This window comes from Vulpes vulpes, chromosome 9 (genome assembly GCF_048418805.1).
Source record: "Vulpes vulpes isolate BD-2025 chromosome 9, VulVul3, whole genome shotgun sequence".
In the NCBI taxonomy this organism is placed as follows: domain Eukaryota; kingdom Metazoa; phylum Chordata; class Mammalia; order Carnivora; family Canidae; genus Vulpes; species Vulpes vulpes.
This window is the reverse complement of record NC_132788.1, coordinates 106,005,250-106,027,423: the sequence shown is the minus strand read 5'-3', so window position 1 is coordinate 106,027,423 and position 22,174 is coordinate 106,005,250. Positions and strand designations below refer to the sequence as shown.

The following is a 22,174-nucleotide window of genomic DNA, read 5'->3' as shown; positions in this document are numbered from 1 at the left end:
CGCCCCCAGGACTGGGACAGAATATGTGGTTCAAGCTGCCCAGATGGTGGGACTCAGTTACGGCAAACCCGTGCAGTCCCCACCCCGCCTGACGGCCAAGTGACAACAAAACTGATCACACGTGGTGCTGCTAAACCGAAGGCAAACAGGTGGGAACGTGGGTGGTACAAACTGTACGAGGAGGGGTGTTCTGGGGCCACCCGCCAGAGACCCCAACCCTCAGCTCCACATCTATGGTTTCCACGTGCCGTGCGCTACAAGAGGAATGCAGAGTGTCCCCGGACAGCAGGAGGCTGCCGGCAACCTAAACAGCTGCCAATGGGGATCTGTCACATACACACCCCAGGCCACCCATGGGACGCGATATTGAAACAGGCAGGAGTTGCCTTAGGAGGTCCCAGGCATGCTAAGTGGACGGGGTTCAAAATCAAAGATGGTATAGACAAAGGAGGGAAAACTATCGCCAGAGGCCAAACCTGGCCCTTGGCTTGTTTTTATTAATAAAGTTTTATTAGCACGTGGCCATGCCCATCTGCGTCCACGTCACCTACAGCAGCTTCCTGGCTAGGACAGCCGAGCTGAGAAGCTGCGATGAATGAAGACTGGCACGCAGAGTCAAAAATATCTGCTCTCTGGGGGCACCTGGGTGGCTCAGCAGTTGAGCATCTGCCTTCAGCTCAGGGCGTGACCCCGGGGTTCTGGGATCGAGTCCCGCATTGGGCTCCCCGCAGGGAGCCTGTTTCTCCCTCTGCCTGTGTCTCTGCCTCTTTCTCTGTGTCTCTCATGAATAAATATACAAAATCTTTAAAAAATATATATACATTTGCGATCTGGTGTTTTACAGAAAAGGCCTGCTGCCTCCTGGAACAGACGGTGCTGCTATCTGTGCAAAGGGAAATGGTGCACGGGTGTTTGCTCACAGATGCCCAGAAGGGGCAGTGGGCATGGGTGGGCGTGTTGGGGCAGGGGGACGGGGGGAGAGATGGGTGAGAGACCACCATGCAGGGAATCTGAGCCCGGGGCACAGCGCAGGGGGAGGTCGGGAGGCCAAGATGGGGCAGGGGAGAGGCAGGCCGGGCAGCACCATTCCATTCCTCTGGCGGAAGGAGAGCTATGGTCCTGGTCCAGGGGTGCCTGGAGGGCAAATGGCCCTGGCACACTCTGTACCAGCACTCTCCTGGGCCCTCCTCAAGGATGGGACCTTGTTCACAGAGGGGGATACTGAGGCTGGGGCAGAAACACAGCCGCTGCAGCTCATACAGCCAGGACACGGCAAGGCTGGGATTTGCGCTCAGGCCTGGGGAGGCTGGGGAGGGGCCGGCTGGAACCTCCATCCCCCGGACTGGACCTACTCGAGTCTGAGCGGGTGGCTGGACCGTGTCCAGTGTGGCCCAGGCCCCGTGTCTGTTCTCCTTGGGCCCGAGGCCGGAACCCCAAAGGTGGTTCTGATTGGCTACCCATGACGTCACTGGATGTGAAGGCCAAAACCACGAGGCCCCGCGTCTTGGCGCTCAAGGCGGGCATGTGCGCGCCCGCTCCCCCGAGGACGCATCCACGCCCCACGCGTGCTCACACGTGAGTGCTTCCCCTGCGCGTGCAGCCCCCGGGGGGTCCCTGTGAGAGCGTGTGGGTGGCCGCCGGCGGGGCGGGCACTGGGGGAGGCCGCCGCCCGGCGCTACCGAGAGCTCCTAATTAAACAAAAATGTTCGCCGCGTACCGCATTGTGCCCGATTCCTCGGAGTTTAATTAAAACAACAGCATGGAAGGCGTGAGCGGAGTCCCGATCAGAGGGCGGGGAGGGGGGCAGGCAGAGGGGGCCCGGCGGCCTGGGCCTAGCCCCCCCGGCTGCATTCAGGGAGGGGGGCACAGGCGCTCCGGGGTCAAAGGCCTCCCGGGCTGGGCATCCGGCCCCAGGATGAGCGGAGCCAAGGAGGCCCTGCTGGGGGGCAGGGAGCGCGCTCGGCTTTCCCAGACTCGGGGCGGCGGGCGGCTAATAGATTCACAGCGTGGCCTTTTAACTCTCGGCGCGCTCACAACGGAGGCTGGCACGGGCAGCGGGAGGCAGGCTGTTCCGTCTGTGCCCGGGAAAGGTCAGGGCGGGAGTATCTGCTGGGAAGAGGCGGGCCACGCGGGCTCCCTGCACCCCCCCCCACCGCAGGACGGGCTCCAGGACCCACGGGCCTCTTGCTAAACAGATGGTCTGGGCGGAGCGTTCCGAGGGAGGCACCCCGTGCAGGCTGCGCCCAGGGTGCCAGACAGAGTGCCCGCCCCACCCCGGGGCCTGTGCACCACCCGCCCCGGCTCTGCGGCCCTGGGAGAGGCTGGGGGGGGGGTGCCACCCCTGAGAGCCACCTCCCACCCAGGGCCCGTCGGTGGCTCACTCTTGAAGATGCGAGAGGGTCGGGGTGCTGACCCGGGCAGAGCCCATGCATGTGAGAGCTACAGGAGGGCAGCGGCAGTCGTCCCCACTCACCTCGGAGTGACACTGGGTGGCCAGTCTCTCCCGCGCAGGCTCCACCCACCGGGCTCACCCTGGTTCACGTGACCACCCCTCGTGTACAGTGTGGGGACCATCCCCACGGGAGCATCCTTATTCCCCTTCCCACCTTGGGAGGTGCAGAAGTGCAGCTCACGGAGGTTTATTACCCTGCCCAGGTCACGCGGCTACAGGGGCCCTTGCCACTGGGCAGGCAGGAGGGAGCAGCTGGGGGTGGGAGGTCTGTGGCGAGGCTGTCTGAAGGGTGCTGCCGCGCAACGAGAGAGCGATTTCCTGCTGCCCCCTGGCCCGCCGGAGCGAGGCTAGCAAACAGCCGGGCAAGGGAGCGTTCCCGAAGGATCGGAGTCAATGTATGGGAGGCGGTGGGCGGCTGTTTGCACCCGTCCAACATCTATTCCTCCTTTCGTCCTCTGGGAGGAACCGCCCCTTACTGAGCCGGTCTGTGTGGGCTGACACCCCCCGACTCCAGGGAGGCCTCTGCCGATTGGAGTATTTGGAGCCAGGATGGATGGCCCTCTCACCCAATCTGCACCATGAGCACTAGTCCTGGATCACCTGGTCCTCTCTGGGGTGAGGGCCTGGGAGTCTGGAGTTACTGGGGGTAAACCCACAGAGGACCCAGTCACTATGGAGGGAAACCCACCCAGAGGCAGAGGGAGGGTGAGCTCTAAAGACAGAGTATGAGCTCCTGGATCTAGCTGAACCTGAAGCTGGCTACTCCACTGACATTCTCAACACACAGGTCAGTGAATGTGTTCTCTCTCACGTGAACCAGTTTGAGGCGGATCAGGCTCTGATAATCAGAGGAGAGTGACGAAGGTGACAAACGGGGATGACACTGGTCCCTTAATGCTGCTCTTTCCTGTCAAGGTCCAAGGAATTTATATCCCTACTGGCAGGCTCTGGGCCATGCCGGCGTAACGGGCTGGGGAAGGGAGACCAAGGTCCTCCAGAGAGAAAATCCAAAGCAAGATTTTCAACAATTCCTTTAGCATCTGTCCCAAAAGCCCCAAGGCCTGGTTCCTCCCACGCATCCCCCCGCCCAACCCCCTACCCTGGGGAGCCCAGTACCTCGGAGGACAGTGAGCTTGGCATGGACCGTGACCTCCCCGGCAGAGTTCTGGGCCACACACTCGTACACATTCTCATCTCGGGGCGTCCGCAGCGGCTGGATCCTCAGCACGGCCCCCGCACTCTGGTCAAACTCGATTGTCTGCCGTGGGCAACAGGGAGAGAGGAGGGTGAGGCTGCGGTCCGGGGGGTGGGGGTGCTGGGAGAGGAGCAGGGGGCAGTGCTGTGCACGTGGGGGGCCGTCCCGTGCAAATGCACGGCCCACAGAAACTGGGTCCGGTCTGTGCAAGTATGAGGGTCTGGGGGGGGGGGGAGGTGAGAAGCACAGGCAAGTCCGCGTGACAGGCGTGCGGAGGCACGTTGGCCATAGACGTGTGTCTGGTGGTGCGTGTCATGGAGTTGTGTGTGAGAGGAGACCGAGAGGCTGGGGCCGTGCTTGAGGGGACACAGCACGCGGCGGCACGGCAGGTGGGACACGCGGCAGGAAGGTGTGAGAGCTGCCCCAGCCACAGTGGGCACCAGTGGGGCACACCCGGCCTGGCCGCCTGTGTTACCGGGAGCCGCCTCTGCAACATCTGCGGCTGAGCCCCCGTGGCCCCGTCCAGAGACGGGGTGCTGGCCCCAGACTGTCCCCCCACCCCCCTCAGCTCCCGACTCACCTCAAAGCGCTGCGAATTGACCTTCTTGCCCTTCTTGTTCCAGGTCACCCGTGGCTTGGGGTCGCCCGTGGCCTGACACACGAAGGAGGCCACTCCCCCCGACACACCGATCTGGTCCTTGGGTTCTTTGATGAACCTGGGGGGCTCTGGGGAGGGTAGAGCAAGAAAAGGAGGGGTTCGGCGGGCCCAGGCAGGAGGCCAAGACCCCACAGGGCCGTGCAAAAACCTCCCCCGCCCCGGGCCGTCCCCATGCGTACCCCCACCCCCGGACTACAGCTATGCAGGCTCACATGTGCTTCCAACCTCACAGGGGTCCCAGAGGATATGGGAGGGGAGCCCTCCCCCAAGACTCTGGGTCCTCAGATTTAGCACCTGGAGGCCCCTAGTGGTGACCAGCCAAACCCTGTGGGGGGGAGGGCAGCGGCGGGGGGGGGGGGGTCCTTGGCTCCATCCTGGGAGGCATCCAGACACGAGGGGTTGGGGGCAGGAGCTCAGAGAGGCTGACCGCGTTTCCCAAGGGTAAGATGCTGCCAACACCAGAGCAAGCACTTATTGAGCACCTACTGTATGCAGGGGTGTGTAGTTCAGTGACATCTAACCCTCCGATGGCACGGAGCGCAGGGCCACCATGGTCCCCGTCCGACACACAGCAAAGCCAAGGCACGGAGAGGCACAGCCTCTGCTTCGACACACAGCCAGCCCGTGGCTGAGCCGGGGTTCGAACCAGGCTGGACCCGTGATCATGTTCTCGGCCCCTCCAGTGAGAGAGCCTCGAGTGGGGCCTACGGGGTCCTTAACCCCCTACAGCCTCCACCCTGCACTGGGGACGGACCCAGGCGTCCTGTGAAAGTATATTCCTGTTGCTTTCTCGCTGCTGACTTTTCACCGAAATCTCTGAGCGACACTGGACCTCCACTTGGGGGGCGGGGACGCTACGACGGAGCCCATTAAATGAGCTCGGTGAGTCCTGAGATTTTCACTGATAGATTCAAGGGCGGCAGCAGGAGGGCAGGCAGGGGTCCTGTAGGAAACCACTTACCTATCTATCCAACAAAAGGGGACTGTGGACAGGGGACCACCCCGAAATGGGACAGCAGGCAGCACAAGGGGACAAGGACACTCTCCTAGCCAGCAGGGCAGGAACAGCAAGGTAGAGATACCGTAAGATGCAAAACTGCGAGGGGTAGAAGGTGTAGGGAAGGTTACAGTTTGTGTGAAAAGAAAAATCAGGAGGGGAGGCAAAGGGAACTGGGGTGCAGGACACCGCGGAGGGGGAGACTCTTCCTACTTGGTTGCCTTTTTGAGATTTATAACTGTTTAAAGGTTAACAGAAATTATTTTTTAACATAATTCTTTGAGGGGCGCCCGGGTGGCTCAGTGGTTGAGTGTCTGCCTTTGGCTCAGGGTGTGATCCCGGGGTCCTGGGATCGAGTCCTGCACTGGGCTCCCTGCATGGAGCCTGCTTCTCCCTCTGCCTGTGTCTCTGCCTCGCTCTTGTGTCTCTTATGAATAAGTAAATAAGACCTTTAAAAAATAGTAATAATAATTCTTTGACCAAGATGGGGTGCCCACCCCAGTGGCCCGACTGGCCTCGCCTCCCTCTACTCAAGGCTCCGCACCCACTGATGTGACCGTGTGTCTGTCTCTTCCGAAAATCGCCACGCGGGCGTGCAGGGCCTCATTCAGCTCCCGCAGCCCTGCGAAGCCGCGGTGGTTAATCACATCGTGCAGATTCAGGGCGCAGAAGCTGCAGCCACACCCGCAGCGCCCGGAGGTGACAGTCTCCCCATCCACAGGCATGTGTCCTATGCTCCTATCACCCCCAGGCCTGGGGCTGGGCCCTCCTCCTCCCTGGCTCTGGCAGCCTGGGCGGCCCCTCCTCCAAGCCTCAGGATTGGTGATTGGGGCCTCCAGTGTCCCCAGCCAATGTCATGGAGGAAAGTCACTGTGGCCGGGTCAGGAATCTTAATTTGGGGAAAACTCCTCCCTTGGGAGCCCCTGGGAGGAAGGGCAGATGTGTGCTACTGGATGGGACAGGACTGGACGCATCCAGCTGTTTATGCCTCAAAGCTGGGACACACCCCCGGCACCCTGGGTGGGGAGGGGAGGAGACACAGAGGGAGCCTGGTTGGTCCTTCTGGTCCTTCCCGCTGGAGTCCCTCCCTCCTCCCTTCATCAGGCCAGCACCTCCCCTGGGGAGCCTTCTCAGATTACCACAGGCTGGGGCAGGAGCTCCTCTGCTGCCTGGGCATCCCCCCATCACGCCACCGTGATCACGCTGGGCCCAAAGAGCTGGTCACGTGCCACTCAGCAGGGTGGGCACAGGGCAGCCCCCCACCCCCGGCCCCAGGGAGCTGGTGACCCCTGCTGCCCACCTAACACTGGACCCACTCGCTCCTGAGATCCCCGGCGGCCCTGAGGTCTCCTCAGCCCATCTCCAGGTGGCCCTGGGGTCACAGGTGACCTGCAAGAGTTTTGTCCGCTCACTGCACCCCCATCAGAAAATCCCCTGCAGACGCTCGGGCTCTCTCCTCTGGACAAATCCTCTCCCTCCTCTTCTTGGCTCAGGGGCCCCTGACACAAGAAAGACACCCTAGGGTACGGCAGTCACTTATGGGGAGCAGCCCCCTGGTGTGTCCTGGGTCCACTGGGCCACACAGAAGCCAGGTCAGGGGTCAGGAAGGGGGAGAGACGGGCGCAGGGTCACCCCACCCGCGATGGCCGAGAGCTGGGACTCCAGCCGGACGGGATCCAGCGACCAACCCCCGGGAATTCCATAAACAGGGCTGTGTCTTCATCCCTGGGAGCACCCCGGGTGTCAGAGTGGTGATGCCACTCCCAGGACTCGTTGGGGGGACCCGCTGAGGCCGCTCCAGCTGCACGCCAGGGCCTAATATCCTGGGGCGCAAGCCCTCCTTGCTCCCCGGGGCCCCGCTGTGCTCCCCACAGGACCACCAGGGGGCGCCTGTGAGCACTCGAGTCTCCACCCGCCCTCCAGGGCCCCCTCCCACCTCCCTGGGTAGGAGCTGAGCCGGGAGTCTTCTCTGAATCCCACAAGGCCCTACAGGACCCGACCCGTTCCGGGTCCTGCCCTCCTCTCTGCCCCATCTCCATGTCGCCCACGCTGCTCCAGCCAACATGCCTGGGTCCTGCCCCAGGGCCTTTGCACATACCGTTCCCTCTGCTTGGGACCTTTCCCCCAGACACCCACAGGGTGCACTTCTCAGCTCCTTAGGTCTCTGCTCAGACGCCACCTCACTGTGACCTTTCCCAGATCTTCTCTCACCCCTTGCAAATGCAGAGCCCAGCCCTCCCCTCACACCCACATCCCCAGCACACCCACCATCAGAGGCACGTAGTGCGTCTCCCTCACTAGACTACAAGCTCCGTAAAGGGGTGGAGGGTTCATAGTGTCCCCTGTGGCTAAGCCAGTGCTCGGCATACAGTAGGTGCTTATTAAAGGCACACTGAACGAATGAGAGCACAGGTCCACTGTGGCCACATGACAGAGCCAGGATCTGAACCCAGGCTGAGGCGGTCTCCAAATTCTGTAGCCGCTCCCCTCAACCCCTCACGATGGGTCTCCAGCTTGGGCAGACTCAGTTTCCCCTGAGGCTGGTTAATTATTGTAAGAGAAAGACGTCAAAGTAGCAAACGCGTTATTTATCCCACCAGCGTAAGTTAAACCAGCGATCCTCACCTGGGGCCGGGGGTGAGACCTTGTGGTCATCACAACTGGGGGTGCTCCTGGCATGGAGTGGGTGGGGCCAGGGATGCTGCTGACCCCCCACAGTGCCCTAGACGCCCCGCCCCAGGGAACGGGCTGACCCTGGGATGGATGGATGAAATGCTCAACTGCCTGTCGCCTCTGGCTTGCTGTTCTCACTGCAGGGAACAGAGCCCAGGAAGGCACAGGCCCTGGCAGGTGACCACAGACCAGGGCACAGCCACGGCTGGCTAAGGCCCACAGGCAGTGTGGTGTGATGGTCAGGGCGCTCACACCACGCAGCCCGGGTTCAAACCTCCGTGTGGCTACCTCCCGACTGTCATGAAGCCTCGGCGAGGCTCAGTTTCCCCATCTGTACAATGGGAACGATGAGAAGAGCATTCATCCCTTCAGCCTGTCGTGGCTGATCTGAATGTTACGCATCTACTACGAAGCAGCACAGGGCAGCCCGGGTGGCTCAGCGGTTTAGTGCTGCCTTCACCCCAGGGCCTGATCCTGGAGACCCAGGGTCGAGTCCCACGTTGGGCTCCCTGCATGGAGCCTGCTTCTCCCTCTGCCTGTGCCTCTGCCTCTCTCTCTGCCTCTCTCTCTCTCTGTGTCTCTCATGAATAAATAAATAAAATCTTAAAAAAAAAAAAAAAAACCAAGCAGCAGCAAGAATGGCCGAGGCAAGTGTGCGTGTGCCTGTGCCCGGTGTTCTCACGCAGCAGCAGTAACTACTGTGCTCACGGGGAGAGCGTGGGATTGTGGGCCTGCTACGAGCCAAGCAGCACGCAGGGGCTTCTCACGTGTCCCTGCCGTGGGACTGCCACGGCGTGGACACGTTATGGGTCCCGTTCAGTCAAGGTGGAAACGGCAGCGGAGAGAGGCTGAGTCACTAGCCCGAGGTCACACAGCAGGTTGATGGCAAAGTCGGGATTTCAAACCCAGACTAACTACAGATCCCAGTTTCCTTCCTGCTGGCCTGACCCTGTGTATCCCCAGGGGCCTGAGTGACACATCCCCTAGGCCCCTCGTGGTGGGTTGAGCTTGGTGTTGGGCTGAGATCTCACCGTCATCCTTTCCACGTGCCTGCTACAAACAAAACCTGGCCTGCCCCAAACTACACCAACCCCTTTCTTCACCTCGGGGCCTTTCCGCGCGCTAGCACCTTCACCAGTGATGCAATTTCTGTTAGAGAACTCCTACACACCCGCAAAGCCCCAGCTCCAATGCCTTCCTTCCCGAGCAGCCTCTCCTGACTGGCTCCACCTGGGAAGGTTTGGTCACCTGTGTATCCGCCACTTGGGGCCCTGGTGTCTCAATGTGTGGCAAGGGAAGGTGATCTCCGTAGCCTCAAGGAGTGACTTCAAGTGAGTCCCCACCCCGTGAGCCTCAGTTTCTCTTACTGGAAAACGTGCAAGGTAATGAATGGAACCAGCAGGCTCAGGGTTGGAGGCTGGAGGGAGATGAATGAAGCAGGTGGAGTCTGTAGTTCGCACTGGGCTGGGTGCAGAGCTGAGGCTGGGGAAACGGACCTCGTCGTCATTACTGCTACTGCGTTTACGACCGTCGTCATTACTGGCCTCTGAGCCTCCCAGGACTGGCGCACAGTAGGCACTTAGGCTCAGCCGCCTTCGTGGAGCACAGAGGCTCTGCTTGCAAAACCAGGGGCCCCGGGGAGGAGGTGGGGACACATGTGCGCTCACAAACACGCAACACGGACTCGGACGCCCACACGCCCCACACCGGACTCACCTTCTGCTGCGCAGCCTCCGACCAGCAGGACCACGAGGAGGCCCATGGGACCAACCACAGATGCCACGCTGGGGCCCCAGGCAGGCGCCATGCTTGGCGGCTACCTGCAGCCTCCGGCCTCCACCCTGGAGGGGGACGGTCCCCCCCGGTCCCTCACACAGAGGCCTGGAGCTGAGCCGAGCGTCAGACGGGGCAGCGTCTGCGGAGACAAGGGAGGCAGCGTGAGAAGGGAGAGGGGCAATCCGGGGGGCCTCCATGGGGGAGGCAGCAGGAGGATCACAGGGGGGCAGGGGAGAGTCACAGGGGTGGGGGAGCCAGAAGGTGGGCGCAGAGCCCCTGCTGAAGGCCTGGAGCTTCACATGCCCACGCTCCCTGGGACAGCGTTAGGGCCGGTAGGGAAGCAGGAAGCGGCCCCCACCAGACCCCAGATCTGCCGGCACCTTGATCTTGGGACTCCCGGCCTCCAGAACCGGGAGAAATACGTGTCTGCCGTCTGCAAGCCACCCGGCCTGTGGGACTCTGCACAGCACCCTGAGCGGACAGAGCCAGCTCCCGGTCCCCGGCCAACCCCAGCCAGGACCGAGCACCAGCGCCAGAGGTGCTCACAATCCCAGCTTCTCCCCTCCCAGGCTGGGCCTCGGAGGGACGAGGCTCCAGGGAACGGGCCAGCTGCCTCTGCAGCCCGCCCCGCACACCTGCCCGTCCCTGCCCCTGCCCCCTGCCCCCTGCCCTGTTCTAGTGCCTCTGCGGCTCCCGCTGCCCCCAGAGGAAGCCACTCCTGCTGATCTCACTTCCTCCTCTCACGGAGGTGCAGCCAAGCTGCCTGAGCTCAATCCCCTGCCCCTGCTGTCCCCACCACCACCACCACTACATGACAGGTCCCAGCTCAGCTGTCACTTTCCCCAGAAGCTCCCCAGCCCACCCCCGCCACCCATTCCACATCCCACAGCTGCAGAAATGAGTAAGACCATCCTCCACGCCTTTACCCCGGTTTGCGAGTGTTCGTCACTGGGTCTGCTTCTCCCACAAGAATCTCAACTCTTCTAGGGTCGAAGAGTCCCTCGTCCCAGGGCCAAAGCCCCTCCCCAATCTCCACGCTGGCCAGAGCCAGGGCAGAGGGCTGGGGGGAGGCAGCAAGAGGCCTAAGGACGAAGCAGGCCTCCGCGGCCGGGTCAGCCCCACACCCACCGCAGGCCATGCCCCGGGCGGGTCCAGGCCATGACCATAGGGATGGGTGCCACATAATGATGGGGTAAGCCCCTGTGATTCTGGCTCCCAAAATACCCAGCTGCGGTCACCTCGCCTGGCCCCAGAGAGGCCTCAGGAGAAGGCTGGGCGGGTGGCGGCCTGCTCGGGGCTCGGGGGTGGGGGTGGGGAAGCCAGGATTGGAGGGTGAGAGGGTCGGGGGTGCACACATAGTCAGACTGCAGACAGGCAGACCAGGCAGGAGAAGGAGGCCTGCACACAGCCAGCGGACAGGCACGGGAACCATGGACCGAGGCAGACAGACCACAGACACACCGGGAGACCAGATGTCTTCACACAGTCGGGCGACACACAGAGGTCCACACGCACAGTCAGGCAAAGGAAACTTGCACACAGACCACAAACAGGCACAAAATCAGAGCTCGGAAACACGGGGTCAGACGACACACACACACACACACACACACACACACACACACACAGGTCACCATGGGGCAGACAATCCACACACCAGTCAGACCACAGGCACAGTGGGATCAGAGACACACGGGTCCAGGCAGAGACCACAGACCAATAGCACGACCGGATGCACACACAGGGTCGCAGTCGGGCACACAATACACACACACACACACAGGGGTGGGCTGTGGGCAAATACAAACGGGGCGCCGTCAGGTCAGAGGTCCACAGGGCACACAGGCACCCAGAACCCACGAAGCTCAGGCTCAGCTGTGTGCGTGTGGTCAGGCCCCAGGGACCCGCCGAGCGGTCAGCGCACCGCACCTGTACCACCCGGACAGTGAATCTGGAGGCACAAGCCAGAACCCGCCTCTAAGCACCCAAGTGGACCCGCACGCTGACCCACTCCAGGTACATACTCAGATGCGGCCAGGGGGGCCTGGGGGGGCAGGTGGGGAAAGAGAAGCCCGGACACAGCCCCTTACCCCGCGCTGGTACCCCCACCTACCACCAGCCCTTTTAGGAGCGGAGGGGGCCAAAGAGGAGGAAGGTGGAGGCCCAGGGTGACCCTGCCACAACACACACAGGCAGCCGGCCCGGCCCACAGATGCACCCTTGCTGTACATCCCAGTAGGGGGCTGTGGCCCAGACCACTTGGGTCAGCAGGGCAGGCCCTCAGAGAGCCTCTGGGGAAACTGAGGCCATGCAGAAAGGCTGCAGCCCCCCTGGGCTCAAACTCTGGGCTGCCAGGCCTACCAGGGACTCCTGCCACCACAGGGTGACCTTCCCCACCTCAGCATCCTCCCCAGAGCACAGGCATGGGCAGCGGCCACCTGTACGGAGGGCCCCCCACCGGGAGGGCCGCGGCCGAGCAGCCCCCCGACTCCCCGCACCCCAGGAGAGCCAGGGGCAGCCGCCTTCAGATCGCAGCGGCCCCTAATTACCCCCTGGCTCCCAGAACCCCCGCCTCGCAGGGCCCACACCTTCTCAACATCTGGGCAGGATGGGGCTGATCTGGGCACAGGCTCCCTCAAATGTGCCACGCGGGCCTGCAGCAGGAGGGAATGGGCAGCGCTGGGGGTGCTGGCGGCCTGGACAGGGGCCTGGATGGGACAATGGGGATTGGGGAGTGGGGGTGGGACCAGACTCGAGGAAGAGAGGCTCGCGCACCCCAGGCAAAGAAGAGAAATAGGTCCTGGGTCTGCCCAAGAGACTGAGGCAGGCCCCTGCAGAGCCCCTGAGGGGGCCCCGGAGCCCCTGCCCCACTATCACCCACCCGGACCAATGCAGCCACGTCCTCCTCTCGCCCCCACAGTCTGTCTTCCCCCGAAGCCTGAATCAGATGCCACATTCCTCTGCCCAGAGCACTCCAGAGCTCCCCGTACCCTGGGATAAAAGCCCAAGCCATCCCCTGACCCCCCACCCCTGCTCCAGCCACACAGGCTTCTGTTCTTCCAATATGCCAGGCAGGGTCCTGCCCCAGGGCCTTTCCATATGCTGCGCCCTCTGCACAAATTTAATATTATATGGCTGCGAATGGAAGGGTGAATGGGATCAGGGAGGGTGTCTCCGCACAAGGAGCAGCAGGAGGAAGGGCAAGACGCAGTACCCAGAGATCCTGGGAGAGAGATCAGGGCAGAGACGTAGGTATGGACTGGACCCACAGGGCATCAAGGAGCCCTAGGCAGCTCTGCACTGGGAGGGGCCTGGCTGGGTAGGCCCTGGCCAAGCCGCCTCCCTGCACCTCTTGCACCAAAGCAGCCTGAACCACCACCCCTGCCGCTGCCAAGAAAGGTAAACTGAGGCAGGCACATTGGGGCCACGTGATGCAGCAATCCCCGAGTTCCTAGAAGGTGTGGCCACTAACAACGGAGCAGCCACCCGCGGGAGTTGCAGAAAGTAACCTGGATGGCAAACGAGGCTGGGCTTCGGGAAGATGGGGGAGGGGGGTGAATGACCTCTGGACCTGGACCCCAGGGCCAAGGAGGGTCCCCCACCCGCCCGGCCATCAGTGACAGAGCAGGTGTGGAACTGGCCCCCCTCCCCATTTGTTCCCAGCAGCCAGCCGGAGGCAGATGCTCCCTTTCATAGATGACAAAACTGAAGCTCACAGAGGAGTAGGGACTCGCCCAAGGCCCCCAGCTGGGTGGGAACTTGGGTCCAGAGCCCGCTCCCCATCACACGACCATGTCCTTTCCTGGCCTCTGTGATCGCAGGAGAGTGGGCGATCCTCTCTGGGCTCAATACAGCCTGCTGGGCGGCCTCTGGGGGCTCGGAGGCCTTGATAACTGGAGTAGGAAGAGATGCGAGCTCGCCAGTCGCCAGGGCGTGGGTCACGAGATCCCGGAGCCAGCCCTGTGTACCCACGCGGCGCAGGAAGCATAAAGGGGCAATTATGACCCAAGACCAGGCAGCAAATAGGCTCTGTGTCACCCGCACGAGACACTGTCTCCTGAGGCCTGAGGACACCCCGCTGCCTCTCCCCATCCCCACCTCAAGGTCTATCCTACCCTAGGGGGGGCCAGGGGCTCATGGGAGCACCCTGACCCCCAGGGACTGCCATGGCCCAGGAGGGGGAAGGGAAGGCTGGTGACGCTGGCTGTGGGTCTTAGGGAAAAGCCCCCCATCCTGCACAACCTTCCATCCCCCATGCCCCCCACCCGGGCCCACAGATCCTTTTCCAAGGCAGACCCTCATAGGCAGGACCCAGGCTTCTAGGCTTGCTGGACTCCTGTGTCCCCAGAATGTCAAGGAAGGTCCAAGCTCCAGCTCTGTGGTCACCAGCGGGCTCCAAAGAGCTCCAGCCAAGCCCTCCCCCGCCCTTGGTGCCCCCCACCCACCCATGGATAGGGCTCCGGGTGGGGCCGAGTGAGGCCAGCCGCGCCAACCTTCCGAGAATGCGCTAACACCAGCAAGGGATCCGCCTCTAAGTAACTAAAGATTTGTACTGGGTGCTGTCCCCAAGGGTCCCCGCAGCCGGGAGTGGACAGGAGGTGTGGATGGGCAGCCAGGCCCAGGCCCAGTCCCACGGGGCGGAATCGGTTAACGCCAGCCGGTGCCCCCACTGTGTGCGGAGTCCTCTTCAGTGCTCCCCACCCGTCCTCCTATTTGACAGACGAAGTGAGCCCGGTGAGGGGCAGCTGCCCGGTGAGGGGCAGGCAGCGCGGGGGGCCGGGTAAGATCTGAGGCCAGAGACCAGCTCTCAATCAACCTCCTAAGTGCCTGGGCTGCCAGGCTCCCCTCCGCCCGCCAGCCTGAGATGCCGAGACCTGGTGCCCTCCTGCCCACTCACACCCTCCAGGGCTCCCAGCTCCTGTGCCCGGCATCTGGGCCCCCCCTGCTACCTGGTCCCACAGTTCACTGTAGTTCCCGAGAGGCACTGCTGTGCCTCGGGCCTCTGGGCCTTTCTGACCATGGGTGCCCGTTCCAACTGGTCCACCTGTGGACTATCCCCCAAGGCATAGCCACAGATCTCCCCTGCCCTAGACTGAATCTGGACCCCCATCCCAGGACCCTGCCTTAGCCCAGCCCTGACCCGCCACTCTGGGGCTGGGAGTGGCCACGTGACTGTGGCCCTCCTCTGCCCTCAAACATCCCATGGCTCCCACCAACGTTCGCTAGAATCCAGCCTCCTAACCTCAGCCTTCAGAACCGCTGACCCCACCATGCTGCACCCCCAGCACCTCACTTGCCCGACTGGCGCCTCTACTCACTCCCCTCTGGCTCACATGGGGGGAGGACTACTTGCTATTCCTTCTACCCAGCATACCTTTCCTCATCCCCTGCCCCCCAAATATGGCCTTCACGCTCATCCGTTGTCACCTCTTCCAAGATACCCTCCTGGGTGTCTCAGGCTGGATCAGGGCCCCCTCAGGGTTCCCCTTACACCCTGTGTCTCCCGTCACAGGTCGATCATCCTCCAAGACGGTAGCTTCCTCCCCACCCTGGGGTCGCGGCAAGGCCCCTACATATATCAGACACCTACTGCCCGCCCAGCCCCACTTGGCACTTTACGCACATCATTCTCGTGGTCACATCCATTTCAGAGGGGTAAACTGAGGCCAGAAGGAGACACCACAAGCAGGGGAGGCCAACAAGGACACGGCCTCCAGCTGGAACTTACATCTGCTCTGAGGGTCTGCTGGATCCAGCCTTAGGGGATGGAGACGGAGACGAGGCTCAGGACAGGCCAGGACTCGGGGGGGGGCCGGGACCCCTAGCCAGGAAGTCACAGGAAGCCCAGGACTCTGAAGGCAACAACCGGGGTGCTGAGGCATGAGTCCGGTGGGCGATGAGGGAACTGAGGCACGGAGCTTAGGGCCGCAACAGGGAGCTGGGAGGTGGGAGCCAGTGCACTTGCCCTGATTCCCCGGCTTATTAACACCCCCCCCCAGGAAGGTATAGCATGAACCTGGGATCCTCAAACCCCAGGGGAACAGGGGCAAATAAAAAGAGGGAAACTTTTGTGAGTTCGGTGGGGAGGGGTGGCCGCGAACAGGGCTCCCAACCCCAGCGCCTCATCCCGCTTCCCGCGTCCCGGCGGAAGGAGGCCGAAGCCCCCATCAGGGCGCCCCTGGGCTGGCAGAGGGCTGCCCGGGGCTGGCTCCGCCCCCAGAGGTGGGGGAGGAGGTCGGGCTGGGGGCCAGGCGGGGGAGGGGACCCCGCGGAGCATAACGGTCCGGAGTTTCCCGACCCGGCGCCCCGCCTGGACGGGTGGGGGTGCGGCGGGGGCGCGGGCAGAAGCGGGCTGCAGCCGCCCTGGGGGCCCGAGCGCGCGGGGGTGGGGAGCGCGCGGGGGTGGGGAGCGCGCGGGGGTCCCCTCCCGGCGGCCGGGGGAGGGCGAGGAAGGGGACAAAGCGCGGGCCCCGGGGCCTGGGGCTCGGGCGCACTCACCCCGCGGCTCCCGGCTCGCAGATCGGCCCGGGCCCCCTCCCCGGCCGCGGAGGCCCGGCCCTGGGTCCGCCCGAGCGCGCGCGCGGCGCAGCGAGGACTCGGGAGAGGCCGCGGCCCAGGAGCTCGGCCGGGGGCGGGGCGGGGGCGGGGCCTGCGGGCGGGGCGGCCGGGCGGGGAGGGGGCGCGGGGCGGGCGGGGCCGGAAGCGGGGCGCGGGCCGCGGGGCGGGCCCGGGGCCCGGGGTCCGGGAGGAGGGAGGAGGGAGCCTCGGTGCAGGCCGGGGCGCAGCCGTGTTCCCGCACCGCGCACACCTGCGGGGGGTCGGAGCCCAGGGGGCAGAGCCCAGGATGCCCCCACCCCACCCCACCCCACCCCCGCTTTGTAAGCCGGACCCCGGAGGGAGCCCCCACCCCGCGCCCACTGCTCTTCCAGGCACCGCTCGTGGCCATGGCAACGGATGAAGGGGCAGGATGCCGGACACAGCGGCAGAGGGCTCCCCACACACCCGGGGACAGGAGGTCAGACGAGGGGCAGAAGGATGCCCTCGCAGCCCCCAGGGTGGGGGAGGGGTGCGGGCACAGAGACGCCTCCCCTCCCCCTCCCCCCTCCCCGCCGCGAGCCCCGCGGGGGTCTGGGAGGATGGACGGGGGCTCCACGCGGGGGCTCCCACACCCGCCACAGCCCTGACGAGGGGCGGGGAGTGCACGCAGGGCCCGATTGGAAACAGATGGGGTCACCGTGCCAGGTCCCAGACACGGGGGGGGGGGGGGCGAGGAGGAGGAGGGGCGGCCCCACCCACGCAGGCAGCCAATCCCGGCCCGCGCTGCCGCCCCGTGCGGCTTTGAAAGCTCCCGGGGCGGGCGAGGCGGGGAAGGCGGAGGCCCAGCGGTCCGGGGGCCCGGGGAGCGGTCGGGGGGGGGGGGCCGGGGACCCTGATGGAGGCCTCCCCATCGGCTCCCCTCTGCGGCGAGCCTGCTTCGGGTGCCACCACGGGGGCTGGGGGTGAGGCCCGTAACCCACATGTAGGCGGCTCCCAGTGTCTGCCCCGCGCTGAGCGCGCCCCCGCCACCCCGCCGTCACCCCCACTTTGCAAAGGAAAGGGAGGAGGGACACAGAGAACATGACCTGCCCAAGGTCAGGCAGCACAGGGATTCGAACCAACGTTTGCCTGGGTCTCGAGGCTGAGCCCTTTCCCACAATGCTGCGGGCGGCGGGAGCCCAAAAATAACAAACCACTAAAATTTTAAGCCCCTGGGGATAAGGCGGTGCAGGAGACAGACAGGCCCCGCCCTCCGCCCTCCCGAAGCTGGCTGCCCAGCGAGCGGGCTGGGGTGAGGGGCACACAGGCAGCACAGGCGACCAGGGACAACCCACTCCCCGCAGCGGCCCCTGGGCGGGTCACCCACTCCTCACCTTCCCCCCCATCCTCACCAGGTGAGCCGCCCCTTCGGAGTCCTGTGCCTCAGTTTCTTGCTCTGCAAAGCGGAGCATCTAATCCCACCGCCAGCAGCACTGGAGAGGCCCGTGCTGGGGTCCCCAAGGCGCTGGGCACACAGCAGGTGCCCTGGCCTGTGTACGTGCCGACCTTCCACCTGCCGCTTTCATGAGGGACACAGGGTGGGTCCCGCTAAAGGGACGCTCCCACCTCTCTTGGCCCCAGCCCCAGCCCTGGGAGGCACGCAGTAGGTGCTTCAGGTGGGATGCCTGGCACCCCAGCACCACGTGGGACATACGGGGTGTCCCGCTGTCAACATGGGGGTGGATTCTGGCAGCAAAACGTCCCCCAGCTGAGCAAGGCACTCGGCGGGCCCCCAGGAGTGAAGTAGGGGCTCCGCCTGCACCTGCGTGCTGACAGCCCAGGCACAGGGCTCCTGAAGACCTTGGTCTGAATCCAGGCACTCCCCCATGTGATCTCAAGCAAGAGCCTGTACCTCTCCCGGTCTCAGTTTCCCCATCTGTAATATAAGCCACCCATCAGGCCCTCGATGCCTCCAGTTGTCAGACGCCTAAGGCTGTGTGACCTGGGGCAACAGTGCCTGAGGACCTGCCCCCCCCTCCCCAACTGGCCCTGCCCCATCTGGGCCTCTTGCCCATGTCTCCCTGGAGATGACCTCTTGCCTCCATGCAGTCGTGCTGACCACAGCCACCTCCACGGTCGGGGTGGGGAGTTCTGGGGCAGAAGGCCTGGACCTGGCCTGTCCCCGCCGGGTGCCCCATCTACACAGCGCCCCATACATCCGTCACCACGGCTCCAATCACCCCACACGTTCCCTGCCTGGTCAGGGGTCCACCTCTCCCCCCAGACTGCGACCTCAGAGGGCACAGCTGGAACTCTGCCTGTCTGGGGCGGAGCATATCCCCAGCACCGGGCCTGATGGCACACAGTAGGCCCTCAGCAAACGTTTACGTAAGTGGCCAGGACCCTCGTCACCCAGGAGAGCCCTCGGTGGAGCTTATTCTCCCCCCAGAGGGCCGCCCTGTGTGGCACCCTGGCGCTGCAGCCATTTTCACCCACGTTGTTTCTCAACAAACCTCCTTGAACACCTACTGTGTGCCGGGTGGGGCTGAGGTCCTGGGGACAGAGCAGTGACGGAGCCTGGCAGGGATCCCCGCCCTGACGGAGCTGACACTCCAGTGCGGGCCACAGATGGGCAAAGAGAGAAATAAAGCCCAGGGTGGGTCCGTTGGTGGTAAGGGCTACAGAGATGAACAAAGTGTGTGGGTGTGCGGGGCGGGGGGGGGGGGGATGTTGGCTGAGGTGGGATGCGAGGCTAAAGAGGGAGCGTGGGGGGTGAGAAGGTGACATCTGAGATCTGAAAGAGCGGAGAGAACAGCAAGCAGGTACGGGTGTCTGGGAGGAGCACTCCAGGCGAGGGCACAGGACTGTGCCTGGCAGGACGGAGGAGGAGGGCGGGACCCGGCTCGGTGCTCACCGGGGCTCCCTGGTGGCTGCTGCGAGGGGGACAGGTGGGGGGGGCAGGGGCAGGGAGCTGGGGACCAGAGAGGAGGTGACAGCACTGGCTCAGCCCCGCGAACAGGGGCTGTGGGGCAGGTGCAGGCACAGAAAGAGGGCGTAGGGTAGAGGGGAGGACTCGAGTCTTCCCGCCCCCGGGACACCTCGTAGGTTAGGGCGGCCCAGTCCTACAAGACCTACCTGACCGCGTCCCCCCCGGTGCCCCCGGGGGCTGGTTCTGGGAGCCCCCCCGACGGCGCGGCTCGTGTGTCCTCTGTATACACCCAGAAGGCAGCTGCCCTTGGGGAGGAGCATGGGGCCACATCACGTCAGCGCCCGCAGCTGGGACATTTGGGGCTGTTTTTTTTTTTTTTTCAAAATAACTTTTCGTCTAATTATAAAATAGGCGCGTGCAGCAGAAAATTAGGGGAAATCAGCATAAAGAAGAAAATAAAAATTGCCCACAATCCACCCCTCGCCCGGAGGGAGAGAAACCGGTGGCATGTGGTCATTTTCATTCAACCCGCCGCCACCAGTTACTGAGCGCCTACTGTGTGCGGGGCTGCTGAAGACACGGCGGGCGGCCTGCCAGAGCCAGCTCCTACCCCTGGGCCCAGCCCCGGCCCTGGCCTGCCCTCGCGGGACTCACAGACAAGTGGGGGTGTGGGGGGCGGACACCCACGCAGAAACACTGTCCTTACTAAGGCCGGGCGGTTACAGGAGATGCCAGAAAGAAAATAAGATTCCCTATAAGGGTCCGAGAGCCCAGAGAGGTCTGGGAGGGGATATCTCCGACGGTCTGGATGGAGCAAGCACACCAGACGGACAAAGACCCATGGGAAGAGAGTTTGGGACGGGAGGACCAGCAAGTACAAAGGTCCTGGGGCTGGCTGACTGTCCTAGTGAACCTAGCGCAAGTGCGCTCTGTTCTTTTGCCCACAGGGGATCGATATCTCGATATCATGAGCCTGTTTGCCCAGAGAGTTTAATCAGCGCCCCCCCCCCCGCCACCGCACCCCTCGCGAACAACAGGAAGGGGAGAAAGGGCCGCCACAGAGGAAGCTGTGGCTCCCCCCTGCTGGCAGGTAACGTCTAAGCAAAGGATGACTCCGGTGGGATGTGTCGGGCCCACAGGTGGATGCAGGCAAGACTGCACACCTGGGGCAGGACCCCCAGGCCCAGCCGTCCCCCCACCCCATACCCTTCAAGCTGTCCCACCTCCCTCACATTTGTGGCCAAAATTTGTAAAACTTTGGGACCCCTGGGTGGCTCAGTGGTGGAGCGTCTGCCTTGGGCTCAGGGCGTGATCCCGGGGTCCTGGGATGGAGTCCTGCATTGGGTTCCCCACAGGGACCTGCTTCTCCCTCTGCCTGTGTCTCTTGCATGAATAAATAAAATCTTTAAAAAAAATTCATAAAAGTTTTATTTAGGGGCCAGCAGCAAACTGCACATCCTTTGCTTCCAGAGCGAGAGCAAGAGAGAACGAGACAGAGAGAAACTGGTTGGGCAGCTTTCTCCCTTCTCCGAGCCCTAGGACTCCTCCGCCCCGGGGGGTTGCCCAACAGCCCCTCCTGCCCAGTGTGGCATTCAGGGCCTGGGGCCGTGAGCGTGTGCCGACCGGCCAGGAGCCCGCCTCACCCACGCTCATGCCCGCTCCCGGCGCCACGTCTGCCTGCCAGGTACTCCGTGGCAGGCGGATGGCCCACCGCAGGCACGCCCTGGCTCCCCGCTGCCTCCTTCACCTGCTGGTTACCCCGCCCCACCCCTGCCGTCCTTCCCTCCTGGACAAACCTAGGATGGCTTCAGGTGTGGCTGGATCCAGCCAAGCTGTTCCTCCCACGGCCTCCCCTTCTCAGCGGATGGCAGCTCCGTCCCTCCAAGGGCTTGGGCTAGAGGTCGGGGGCCAGCCCTGACTCCTCTTCTTTCCTCGCCCCCACATAGCACGCATCTGGAAGTGCCCTCAAGCTTCGCTCCTGAACTTCTTGGGAATTTGTCCATCTTTCTCCACACGCCCTTCCCACCCAGCCCCCCCCCCCCCCCCCCCCCCCCCCCCCGTTACCTCCAGCTCCGGCCTTCGCTCCCCCACAACCACCACCAGAGAGCATGTGTGAGCACATGAGTCAGGTTCAAAAAGCTCCAGGACCAGTCCAGCCCCAGGGCCTTTGCACATGTTTGGTCCAGCTGGAACATCTCCAGATTTTCATGGCTGTCTCTTTCTCACCACTCAGGTCTCCCTCAAACATCACCTCCTCAGAGATGCCCTCCTTAATCCCTCCAGCTCACACAGTACCCCTGTCATCCTCAATCATCTCTCTATTTTGTTGTTGTTGTTGTTCTCTTTTGACACTTATTTTCATCAGAAGGCATCACTTGTTTACTATCTCCACTGTCCAATATGGGAGCCGTTACCCAAATGTGACTGGTTAAATTAAAAAATGAGATTCAGGGACCCCTGGGTGGCTCAGCAGTTGAGCATCTGCCTTCAGCTCAGATTGTGATCCCGGGGTCCTGGGATCGAGTCCAGCATTGGGCTCCTGGGATTGAGTCCCGCATCGGGCTCCCCACAGGGAGCCTGCTTCTCCCTCTGCCTGTGTCTCTGCCTCTCTCTCTCTGTGTCTCTTATGAATAAAAAAAATATTTATTTCATTATTTTTTTATTTATGATAGTCACAGAGAGAGAGAGAGAGAGAGGCAGAGACACAGGCAGAGGGAGAAGCAGGCTCCATGCACCGGGAGCCCGACGTGGGATTTGATCCCGGGTCTCCAGGATCGCGCCCTGGGCCAAAGGCAGGCGCCAAACCGCTGCGCCACCCAGGGATCCCAATAAAAAAATATTTAAACAAAACAAAACAAAACAAAATGAGATTCAGTAAAATTCAAAAATCAGGTCCTGGGTCACACTGGCCATGTTTCCAGCCTGGCTCACGGCCACGGCACAGGGGCGCGCAGACGGAGCACCTGTCATCACAGGAA

The 22,174-nt window shown here is 63.2% G+C and overlaps 1 protein-coding gene across 1 annotated transcript in view; it reads right to left on the bottom strand.

Moving 5' to 3' along the window:
* PTPRS (protein tyrosine phosphatase receptor type S) overlaps positions 1–22,174 on the bottom strand; it is a 95,386-nt gene that overhangs the window by 48,492 nt on the left and 24,720 nt on the right. The window contains exons 2-4 of the mRNA XM_072721701.1: positions 9,692–9,890; positions 4,228–4,373; positions 3,569–3,710 (exon numbers count right to left, since the gene is read on the bottom strand). Coding sequence (XP_072577802.1) covers positions 3,569–3,710; positions 4,228–4,373; positions 9,692–9,782 — 379 coding nt within the window. The 5' untranslated portion in view covers positions 9,783–9,890. The remainder of the gene's footprint in view (positions 1–3,568; positions 3,711–4,227; positions 4,374–9,691; positions 9,891–22,174) is intronic.